The 12,115-nt window shown below is 51.0% G+C and overlaps 1 protein-coding gene across 4 annotated transcripts in view; it reads left to right on the plus strand.

Annotated features, from left to right (window-relative positions):
• SFXN5 (sideroflexin 5) overlaps nt 1-12,115 on the plus strand; it is a 119,432-nt gene that overhangs the window by 63,082 nt on the left and 44,235 nt on the right. For all 4 annotated transcript variants that reach the window (XM_080932340.1, XM_080932343.1, XM_080932341.1 and 1 more), the window contains exons 8-9: nt 517-573; nt 1,598-1,663. In XM_080932340.1, the coding sequence (XP_080788466.1) occupies nt 517-573; nt 1,598-1,663 (123 nt within the window). The remainder of the gene's footprint in view (nt 1-516; nt 574-1,597; nt 1,664-12,115) is intronic.

A 12,115-nucleotide genomic window follows, 5' to 3' on the forward strand; every position in this document is an offset into this window, starting at 1 on the left:
CCTCAAACACTCCACTGTGATGCTGGCCACTTTGTGTTCCTTCAACCTTCAGATAGAGGTCAGGAGGGGTCCAGGTACCCTCACCTGGAACATGGCGGCCTGTGAGTGAAATTCATTCTGTCCATTGGTTGCTTGATCCATGGTCAGTGACCAGAGGCCTGAAGCCTCTTTCTGATAACAGTTCTCCCTAAATCTGGTCTTGCTAACCAGCAAGAAACACTTGGTTCTGACAGAGCTTCCGGCAGGTAAAGAGGGGTCAAATCAAGGAGGCTGTGTAGGAATTCTTCTACCTTCTGGATTCTTCTGGGACAGTTCACATATTCACACCCTGCAGCCGAGTGATGTCAGCATCTTGAGTAGCGGATCCCACCCCCCAAGCTCACCCAGAAGGCACCTCATCGTCCCCAGTCTCTGTATCCATATAGAGCAGTTTCCTGTGACTTCTGGCAGGAGTGGAGGTGGGATATCCCATGGAGATGACCCTCCTTCTCTCATTTCTCTCCTTCTTGCCTTCAGTGGTTGAACCAGAGTCATAACGCCTGTGTCAACTACGCGAACCGCAATGCCACCAAGGTGAGTGCTTAGGTGGGTGGGAGTGACCGGTCGTCCTCTGCCGGGCCAAGCACTCTGACATTGGCACCAAACACTGCCTTCTTTGGGTGGTTGCTCATGCTGCCATCCCCAGGCAGCCGGCCCTCAGCCTGCTTGGCACGGGTCAGCAGAAGCCTTGGGAAGGGCTGCAAGAGGTGGGTAAAGTAAAGATCGGCTGGCTTCGGGACTCGTCTCGAGAAGCTGGTGCAGTCACCTCAGCTCCTAGGTGACTGATCCACAAGCTGATCTGTGACAAGCCCACCTTTTTTTTCTGGTCTATTCTCACATCCAGAAGAATCTGGGCTACCCTCTAAGGGGTTGTTCTTAATATTTTTTTCTACAGTGGCAGGCAAAGAGAGCAGACTTAGGAGCTGGCCTTTGCAGTAGGAACTTGAAGGACCAGAGACTCTCAGGATGCCCCTTCATCTAACTGCAGTAGCTGGACTCACAGGCCTCACCAGTATAGTTCCATTCAGTTGTATCCTGAAACCTTATAACCAGCTATCTCCAAACTGGAACTGTAGCAGAGATTGGTTCTTCAGTCTGCCTGTCTGTCTGTCTGTCTTTCTTTCTTTCTTTCTTTCTTCTTCTTCTTCTTCTTCTTCTTCTTCTTCTTCTTCTTCTTCTTCTTCTTCTTCTTCTTCTTCTTCTTTTTTTCTTTTGTATGTTACGAATTGAGATCTTTTGTTTTGTGGAACTACTGGGAACAGTAACACTGATACGAACCCCCCTGAGTCCTGTTCAACCGTTGCTGGTGAGACAATGCTACCCCACATAGACAATGTGTCAGGCAGAAACACCTGCTCACAACACAGCCCTCCTAGATGATACCCTAAACAGCCTGGACATAAAGGACCTGTGTGGGGCCCAGCTATCGCAGCTCCTGCTTTCAAGGTTGCTGAGGGAGGCCTGCCCCTTTGGCTTCCCAAGGGAGTGCTTCTTGCTGGTCAGAGCAGAGCAAGGCAGCTTTGGACACCAGTGTGTTTTCCTTTCTTCTGTCTTCCAGCCTTCACCTGCATCCAAGTTCATCCAGGGCTACCTGGGAGCCGTCATCAGTGCTGTCTCCATTGCTGTGAGTAACTCCTACCCTGCTTCAGGGCAGGCCAGTGTGTGGGGGTGGGGTCTGCAAGGGGGATGCCCGGCTCTTTCCTAGACAGAGAAGAGGCTGCTAGGAAGAACACAAACTGGTGCTCCAGAGGGTCAGGGAGGATGGAGGTATGGAGTCCAGGGCAGGGAAGGGCAGACATCCATCCCTGTCTGTTCCTGCACCCAGCTTCAGAGCAGCTTTGCTGTTTGTCTACCCGGGGCAGCATTTTCCTCAGAGCAGCCTCTGGTGCACAGTCTGCGGCTGTCTACGGTTCCAGTTCACTGCTTCTAAACGTCCTGGATCCAGACTCATGAATTTCCTCTCCCTAACTGATCTAGGGGTCCTTGGACGGCAACCATCTGCAGCTTGATGTTCCATGAGTAAAGACTGTGTGTGTGGTTTTCTTGGGCTTGGCTCTGAGAGAAGGCTGTTGGCTTCTAGTGGAACTGGGGTGGAACAGTCTCTATGTGTTCTCTTTAGGCTTGGTTGGAGGGTCACTAGGCTAGCCCCCCTAGGCTAGCTCCCCCAGGTTAGCCCCCCCAGGCTAGCCCCCCTCAGGGGAGTGCTTATAAAGCTTTTCAAGCCAAGCCTTTGAAGTCCTGCAAGAACAAAGCTGGAATCTGTTACTGGAATTTGCAAATTGCCATAATGAGAGTGGGACGGATGGTTCTCAGGTGGGGCAGTAAGCAGACCGCAGAGAGGTGTGCGGGCCACAGCCAGAGTAAAGGATTGGGCCTGAGAGTTCTAATTTCCATTCTAACCCAGAATGTATGGCACTTTCTGGATCCCTGACTGGGGTGCCTTTCTACAACTGATTCCTGAGGGTAAAGCACCTTTCCCAACCTGTCATCTCTGTCACCAGTAACACAACAAACACTTCGTTGTTAGAAAAAGGAAGAATCCACATGGGGCTGGGAATGTGGCTTGTCTAGCAGGCACAAAGCTCTGGCTTTAATCCCCAGCACCACATAAAACTGGTCATGGTGGTCCATACCTGTACGCAGCACTTGAGGTGGAGGCAGGAGGATCAGAGGCTCAAAGTCATCTTCAGGTATATAGTGAGTTCGAGGCCAGCCTAGACTGCATGGGACCCTGTCTTAACAAAAACAACAGCTTGGCAGTCAAAAGCACTGGCTGTTCTTTTAGAGGACCTGGGTTTGGTTTCCAGTGCCTATGTGGTGGCTCACAATTATCTATAACTCCAGGGGATCTAACGCCCTCTTCTGGCCTCTGAAGGTGCTGCACATACATGGTGTATACATACACACACACACACACACACACATATATACACACACATACACACACATACATACATACACATACACACACATACATACACACACACATACACACACATACACACACACACACATACACACACATACACACACACACATATACACACACACACACACATACATACATACATACACATACACACATACACACACATACACACACATACACACACACACACACATACACCATATTAAAAAAAAAAACAGTTGAAAAGAAAGAAAACACAACACAATGAGAGAATTCACATGTGTGAATCTTTTCCTAACGCTGTTTCCTTATCTCTTGTTACTAACAGTAATGGTACATACTGTGTGATAAGCCATTCATCCTACACATTCACTGCTATTGCTGTTCCTTAAAGTAGAGCTTCGGGGCTGTCCTCAAGCCGCCCCTTTTACTCCCACGTAGACCAAGCCACCTCCAAGTGAAAGTGGGGCATCCTGTTTTGTGCCTGGGATCTTGTTCCGTTCCCTGGATGCCTCGCTGCCAGTTAGAAGCCATATGCAGCCAGACCTGTGTAGACAGCTCACTGTGGAGAAACCGCCAATCTGCCCGGTAGACTTGCAACCCTCAATGGAACTTGGTGTGAGAGTCAGATAAATTGGGGCGGCCTGACTGCTGGGCTGAGGCCTGGGCTCCCTCACTGCCCTCTTGCTCTGTAATGCAAGAGGAGTTTAGAGCCTCCCAGGCTCAGCTGCTTCAACAGCCTTTCCCTTCTTAGAGATGCTCTGAGGGAGTAGAAGAACCTGGGGGGAGGGGCAGCACAGGAAGAGTTTCTGTGAAAAGGTTTCCTTTGTCCTGGTACCTTCCCACTGAGCATGTGTCTCGGGAGTTCACCTTATGAAAATGGGGGGGGGGCTCTAAGTTCCAGCTCTTAGGATCCTGCCAATGATGGGGTTCTCATTCATTCTACCCCAACACTTTCCGGCCTGTACCTCACTCAGATTGGTTGGTGGAGGAACACAGAACCTAGCAGCTTCTTGGAACTTGAGGCTTGCACTGTGGAGACCCTCGGCCTCCTCTTCTCTGCCTCCTCTTTGCTTGGTTCCAGATCCCCTCCAGGGGATGTTCCTGGACCTAAGTCCCAGAAAATTCTCCTTCTTCCCACACTCGGTCACACCCTGGTCTCTCATTGTCCCCAACTGGATTACAAGTTAGCTAGGGATAGGCATGTCTCATATCCCACAGAGGGAACCACAGAGCCCTGTGCCACAAATACCTATTAATTAGGCTGCTGATTGATCACTGGCCTTGAGAGGCCCTCCCTTCCTCTCCAGGAGCCCGAGCCTCAGCAGTCGCATGCCCCTCTGCCCGCCCCTCTGCCTGCCCCTCTGCCTGCCCCTCTGCCTCCGTACAGCTCCTACAGCGAGGGGCAGATGGAGTGGAGTTCCTGACTTGGAAAATCGGCAGCTTGCTTTCTTTTTCTTTTGTGTGTGTAAATCACAAAACTGCCAAAGACGAGAGGCTTGATTTTATTTTCCTCTCCCTTGTTCTGTGGAACCCCAGGCCCCGCGGCCTCATTAACTGATTTCGGGCTTCAATTAGAGACAAATCCCCTCCCAGGGCGAGCCTGTTAGGAGCAGATGACCTGCAAACAAGTGCCACGGCCCCAGTGGTTGGCCCAGTTCTGGCATTAATTAAAACGAGTCCCTACAAGCAGGTGGTTAGATGGCACCTGGCGGGCTGAGGACGGTCCCTGAGACTAAGCTGAGCTGAGGCACAGCCTCCTTTGTGGGGTCTGCAGAGCCCTGTCTCTCTTTCAGAAGAACCCTTGGGCTTGGCCACCAGCACCCCTCACCAATCAGGAATCCCCCCAAATGAAGCTTCATGCTGGACTCAGAATTGCTGGGGTGAGAAGCCTCTCTGGGTCCCCCCTAAATAGATTTGGCAGTGTCTGGGGCTCTTGCTTTAGAATAAAAAAGAAATCCCATCTTAAGTTATTTTTGAAAACCTAACAGTTTGCTGTCTTTTAACAAAGGAAACCTCTCTCTGTCTTCTCTGTGTTTTTTGTTCTGGAGTTCTCGTAGAAGCTTTTGGGCTGGCCATCACTATCTCTGTGAAGGGAGAGATCAGGCAGGCTCCTGACTCCTTCGGCAAGGTCTATGATGGCCCAGACACTGCAGGAGCCTGGGCTGTAGCTTGATATAGCTTTCAGGATGCTGGGAGGGTGAGAAGAGAGCAGCAGGGAGAGCCATGGTGGCGCTGACCCTGAGGTGTCTAACTCAGCCGCAGGGCTGACACACGGGACAGATGGAAAAAGCCAACAGAAGGCAGGGCTGGATGTGCCAGAGAGAGGGCACAGCAGATACAGAGTCATGCAGAAGGATGGGAACAGGCTCTGGACAATGTCAGAAGTGCATCTGCTACCCGGAGAGTAATGCTGATGGTGACGTTAGAGGACAGCAGCGGTCATCAGGGGCCATGAATGCCACACCAGGAATCTCAGACTGGACATTGCAGCATCTTAGGCACAACTAGGAGGTGGCAGATGCAACCCACTGACCACTGGTTCCTGGGTGGTGATGGACCTGAGGTTGGGGAAGAAGACTCAGGACTGACATCTTGTGTGACTGGTCAGGGGTAGGTTGGAGCCGGATGATAAGAGATTCTTTCATGTCCTGCCTTTCATCTTCAGCTAAGCCTTAGCTGCAGTGGCTTTTCCTTCAGGAGCAATGCAGACCTCCTTCCCAGACCCCCTTTCCCCTAGTGGTCCTTTCTTTGTTGGATGCAGCATTTGTCTGCCTTCTGGTTCTCATTGCTTGCTGGCAACTCCACATGCCCCTGATTGTCATATTAGTAAACAGCCACTCAAGTGGTAACAATGGCCAATCCTTACAGAGTGCTGGCACTGTGCTAGTTCAGCCCCATTTTACAGATGGGGAAGTTGAGTACAGACTGAAGCCAAGGGTGGAGCTTGTGCACTTCGGCCCAGGCTTACTCAAACACTTCTGCTAACAAAGGTCCTTTTGCCATCGGGCTCCCACAGGGGTCACTGAGATGGGAAAACCCAAGCAGTGTTTTAGTTTCTGGGTGGGAGAAAATGTTACTGTTCCCATGCTAGGCAGCCCCGCCCCAACAGGCCCCCCAAGAACAATGGAGATTAGTGGTAGTTTTTGGATCTACCACGACCTTCATACTTGGTTTCTGGACCTCTGTCTTCTGGCCAACATTAAGTCAGTTTTATGATCCAGAGCACACCCTGCCTCCTGTGAGACGAGATCTGGCTGGCTGGCTGTTGAGCAAGGGCATAGCCAGGCCTTTCTGGGTCCCCAGGGTAGCTGGGACACAGCGGCACCCATGCATTCCGAGCCAGGCGATGGTCAGACTACTTGCCCTTCAGATGACTTCTGAGTTGTAGGGGCCATGGCAGAGACCCAGAAGCCGAATTTGAAATGTTCCAGAAGCCTGCATATGGCAGGGCAGCAGCCAGTCAGACCTGAGCAGCAGCAACCCTGCATTCTCAGCTGACAGGAGAGGAGGCTGCTGACAACTATCCTGTTCACCTTTGCTCTTTGGCCCCTGAGCCCATTGCCAAGCAACAGGCTGGCTGAGGCTGGAAGACATTTGACCTCCACTTGGTAGCCAGGTTTAGTTTACAAAGCTGCGCCCTCTGGTGGGTATTTGTGGTACTTCAGTGATTTTCCTGACCCGCCCCTTGCCTTTCCTGACCCACACAAACGCAGAACCATTTGGGTACATTATTGTCCAGTCACCCAAGAGAAGTCTAAGGTGTGACCTTGTGCCATCTCTCCTGCCAGTGTGCCCCCTCCTCCATTGTTCCTCAGGACTACCTAGATGCCACTGGCAGATGCTGCAGGGTTCACAGAACCTGTCTCTGTCTCTGCAGAGCCCACCTCCCCTCTCCCTACCCACCGACCTCCCACTCACCCCCATGGTTCAGTCCTGTGTGCTTTGACGCTTTGGTGACCTTTAGGGCCTCCTCCCCTAGTTGAGTATAGTGAGCAGCGCAGGTTGGGCAAGTGCAGCACTTTGCAAGGCTTTTGTATTTTCTTCACAATTCAGACAGCATCCACTCTGACTTATTCTAGAAACATCACTAAGTCCAGACTCATTTTACCACATACTGAGAATTCAGTGGGTGGGTAAGAGAAGCAAGCCCTGGGCCCTGGTACTGCTCAGTGTCTGCTGGGAGAGATGGGTTTCTTCCTTCCTTTCTTTCTTTCTTTCTTTCTTTCTTTCTTTCTTTTTAAGTTTTCAGATGCATGTATCATTTTAATTCAGAGATGTGTAAAAGGGCGAACACATATGCACTTAGAGACTGATAGACACATGGGAGAAAGCTCCGGCCTTGGGCTGGGAGTTGGCTCAGTTCGTAAAGATCTTGCTTTGCAAGCTTGAAAGTTCGAGCTTGATTTTATAGCCCACATAAAAAGCGTGTGATGGACAGCTCATTGGTTAAGGGCAGCTGTTGCCCACATTGGGGCAGTTTACAACTTTTGGTAACTAACACCAGGGCCCTCTGCTGGCTTCCACAGACACTCACACATAAGTGCATGCACACACACATAAATAAAAGTTAAATAAAAAATTTAAATCTACACATGGTGGCTTATAGAGAATCCTAGAGAAGACAGGCAGATTCCTGGGCCTCACTGTTCAGCTCATCCAACGTACTAGGTGAACTCCAGGCCAGTGAGAGACCTTGTCTCAAACAAACACACCAAAGTGTGAATAGCATTTGAAGAACAAAGTCTGAGGTGGTCCTCTGGTCTGTATACAGATACACTCACACTTGCAGCAAACACACACACGCGCACACACACACCGCTTACAGTTCCAGTTCCAAGCTCTTCCAGAAACTGTTAGGGGAGCACCTTGAGGCAGAGAGTCTGATATTTAGGTTGAAAGTGAGGCCAGACAAGAACAGTGCTCAGAGGCCCTGGGGTGGGGGGTGGAAGAACTGCTTCATGGGAGGAGCCAGTAGGGAGTGAGGTCACAGGAGTGAGCACAAGCAGAGACAGAGGAGCTACAGTTGAGATGCCTGGGAACAGGACAAGTGGCCAAGGCTTGGTGGCTTCCTTGGTGGCTTCCCGTGGGCCTTGAGAAGCTGCCCAGGAAGATCCAGAAGTCTCTCCAGGACCTTTAGTCTTTTTGTTTTTGTTGTTTTAAGACATGCTTTCATGTAGCCCAAGATGGCCTCAGAGCAGCTGAAGATGACTTTGAACTCCTGATCCTCCAGCCTCTACCTCCTAAGGGCTGGGATGACAGACGTGGCCGCCACACCTGGTTTAGTCAGTGCCGGTGATTGAACCCAGATCTTCAAGCATGTCCTCAACCAACCGAGCCACAGCCCCGGTCAAAGAGGCCAGCTAGGGCTCCACTTCGCCTTAAAAGAAGACTCACATTTAAAAGTTTTAAATTTAATTTCAGTTTAATTTATTCATTTATGTTTTTAGATTTAATCTCGCCTGCCCTGGCTGGCCTAGAATTCACTATGTAGACCAGACTGGAATCCTTTCGGCTGGTTCAGATGGGGTCGTCTGGGCAAAGATGGGGCAAGCCAGAAGAGGGCCTTGGCGTTAAGTTCCAGCCTTGCCTGGGGTGCGGGGAGCTGTAAAGATGCTGTGCTCAGACCTGTTCCAGCTGACGTGTCTCCAGGTGGCTGCACGTCCCGCTAGAGGAAGGACATAGCAAGATAAGGAGAGGGACGGTGTCACCATCGGCCTACGTGGCATCTCTCTGAAGGCCTGCAGACCCAAGGTGTCACAGAGCTCCTCTGTGCAGCATGTTTAGAAGAAAGTTTTAGGGGCTGGAGAGGTGGCTCGGCGGATAGGAACACATACTACTTAGAGGCCTTAAGCTCAGTTCCTAGCACCATTTGGGCTCCTCACAACTGCTATCGGGCATGGTGGCACACACCTTTGACCCCAGCATTCTAGACTCGGAGACAGGTAGATCTTTGTGAATTTGATTCCAGTCTGTTCTACATAGTGAATTCTAGGCCAGCCGGGGCAGGGCTACTTGGTGAGATCATGTCTAAAAACGTAAATGAATAAATTAAATTGAAATTAAATTAAAAACTTTTAATGTGAGCCCTTTTTGAAAAGTGAAGTGGAGCCCTAGCTGGCCTCTTTGACCGGGGCTGTGGCTCGGTTGGTTGAGGACATGCTTGAAGATCTGGGTTCAATCACCGGCACTGACTAAACCAGGTGTGGTGGCCACACCTGTCATCCCAACCCTTAGGAGGTCGAGGCTGGAGGATCAGAAGTTCTGGGGCTATCTTGGGCTACGTGAAAGCATGTCCTGGAACAACAAAAACAATAAAGCATAAAAGACAAAAGTATAAAAAACTAGCGTGCCCCACACGTCTGGAATGAAATTTAGCACATGTCTATCTGAAAGTAAGCCGACATACCCAAGAGGGATCTGGAGACCACAAAGAGGAGAGAAGGTCCATGCAGAGTTGGGAGTTCACTAGGAGGCAATATGGCTGCCTCACCCACCCACTAGCAATGGGCCTGAGGTATATTCCAAAGACATAGGGGAGTCAAATGGCCACTTACCGTCACCTACTCAACACCCAGCCATAGCGCCCCCAGAACCTTGGACAGGGACAGCCTGGGCCGGATTCCAGGGAGGGCTGCAGTTCGTGGGGACTGAAGCCCGTCTGTTCTTGTTTCTCGGGGTCCTTTGGCCTGGAACATTTGGTGGAGCCCATTAAAATTAAAAAGCCAAGTGGCTGGAGGCTCGGAATGCCAGCTCGTTTTCTCTGGCATGGCAGGTCCTGTTTAAGGGAACCAGCTGGCATTAATGGCACACAACGCATCGCGAACAGCAGCTAGCGATCAGAAGAATCGGAGCTAATAATCAGGTTCAGGGAAGATAATAAGACATGAACAGCCATTGCCGAGAGTCCCCCGGGGTCTGCCTTCACAGCCTCCAAATAAGCTACAAAACAGAAATTAACCAAACAGGGGCTCCATTTGGGCAGAGGGGGAAAACAAACAAGGTGAAATTTGCACACGATCCTAATATGGCCACGCTCAGCACCTGTGGGACAGCAGCCACTGCCTGAAGGAGGCCAGGGGCCTTCTGGGACCTCAGAAGAGCCGCTGGTCAGGTCAGAGCTGCTGGTGAGAGGTCTGAAGAGAGAGAAAACCAGCTCCCTGTGGCTCCCGGTAGACTCAGCCAGCCTTCTTTCCTACCCCAGGTTCTCACTTGGCATGCAGCAAATTAGCTAGGTCACCCCCTCAAGACAGTGTCAGTCCTAGCCGGTGGGAAGAATGGCCAGCTAGGAGGGGGCAGCCTCAGGCTGGCACAGAAAATCTCAGTGTTGGCTACAAGCAATTGTCTCTAGTCTCACCCCAACCCCACCCCCTGCACTTGAGCTCTGCCCAGTCTCAGAGAAGCTTGGGACTCCTTGTCCCCTCCCCCCACTCCTGCTTCCTATGTCTCCAGTACATCATCATCTTCCTGTACACTATGTAAGATGTGTTCAGCATCTGTGTCTAGGCCTGCCACCCGCCAGGTCAGGTGCTGCCTCCCTTTTGCACCTGGACCCCCACCCCTAATGGTCTTTGTCAGGGGTCCCACGTTATGCACATGGTTCATGGTTAAGGGGCGTCAGGCCATTGCTTCTTGAGAAGGAGGCTATGCTAGTTGCTTTCCCATTGTTGTGATCCAAGACTTACAAGGAGCAACCTAAGGAAGCTCCCATGAGGATACGGTGTATCCGGGGCAGGGAAGGCTGGTAACATGGAGGTGGCTTGTCACATTGATTCCACAGTAGGAAGAAAAGCAAGATGAAGGCTCAGGCTGCTTTCTCCTGGCCTGTGTTTGGGGCTGCTCTTCCCACCTCTGTTAACCCCTTACAGACATACCCAGAGGATTATTTCCTGGTGATTTTAGATTCTGTCAAGTTAACAGTTTTGACTATCACAGAAGCCAGTTGCAAAGTGGGGGTGAAGCTTTGGAATCAGCAGGCCCTAGGTTCAAATCCTAGCTTTAGCTGCCATGACATAAATGTCTGACCCTGGCAAAGTCACTAGTCCACTCTGAGCCTGCTGCTTCTTGGTGGAAAGGAGCTTTTGTTAAGAGATGGCATGTGGCCGCTGGGGTGTAGCTCAGAGCACTCGCCCAAGCACCCAGGATGCCACACATCTTAGGTTCATCCCCCCAGTACTGCAGAATATAAAAAGCTCTTGCAAACAAAAGCGTTGGTAGCACGTAGGAGATCTCTAGACAGTCCACTCTTCCTCCATGGCGTGTGCTGCCTGCTTTTCCTCTGTACTTACGTCATGATGCTCAAGAGGCCATTTCTGAGTCACGCATAGCATAAACCTAGGGGGTGGCGACACCTTTAATTCCAGTTCCAGGGAGGTTGAGGCAGGTGGATCTCTGAGTTCTAAACCAGCCATAGTCCACACTGCAAATTAGCTCCAGTCACAAAATGGAGGTGGGGGTGGGGTGAGGGAGTGAACAAGCTAAGGGATACCTGACTCTGTAAGCTTTGTCCGAGTGGTACCCCAGATGGTTGGTGGCCTTCAGAAAGGCCCTGGTGTACCACTGAAATATGGAAAAGCTGTCGTTCAGTTCCTGCCACTCAGCTGCAAAGCAGTAGGGACAAGGACGCGGGCTCTGAACGGCAGCATGGCACTTAGGATGTACATGAGGCACTCACAGCCCAGGCTGGAGGTGGTTGGCTGTCTGAGGGATGTTTGGCTGACACACCTTGGTCCCATATCCCTCCACTGGAGCCTGGACCCAGCTGGTCCTCCTCTACTGCAGGTGCCCTATCTCCCCAAGGCTTCCTAAAGCTTCAACAACCCAAAGGGCTGAGTCTAGAGCCAGTCTAGGAACACAGAGTATCCTGATTAGCCACCAGGAGTCCAGATCTTGCCATGGCCCTTGCTGCCTCTTCCTGGGATGGTCCATCAAGGAAGGGCTGACTAGGCCTCAGTCTGGGAATAGCAAGATTCCTGGGTATATCTGCGCTCTCTCTCCATGTCTGCTGCTCCTCTAGCTTCTAGATGGTTCTTCTCTGATAGCTTAAGCCATCTTCAGGTCCCCAGAGAGGCTTTCTTTCACATGTGTTGAGTTCTCTATCCAGTTGTCCACCTGTACCTGTTCTTCAACTACAAGCTCACTATTCAATTCAGCATTTAGTACCGGGCA

Source organism: Micromys minutus (assembly GCF_963924665.1).
Source record: "Micromys minutus genome assembly, chromosome: 18".
NCBI lineage: Eukaryota > Metazoa > Chordata > Mammalia > Rodentia > Muridae > Micromys > Micromys minutus.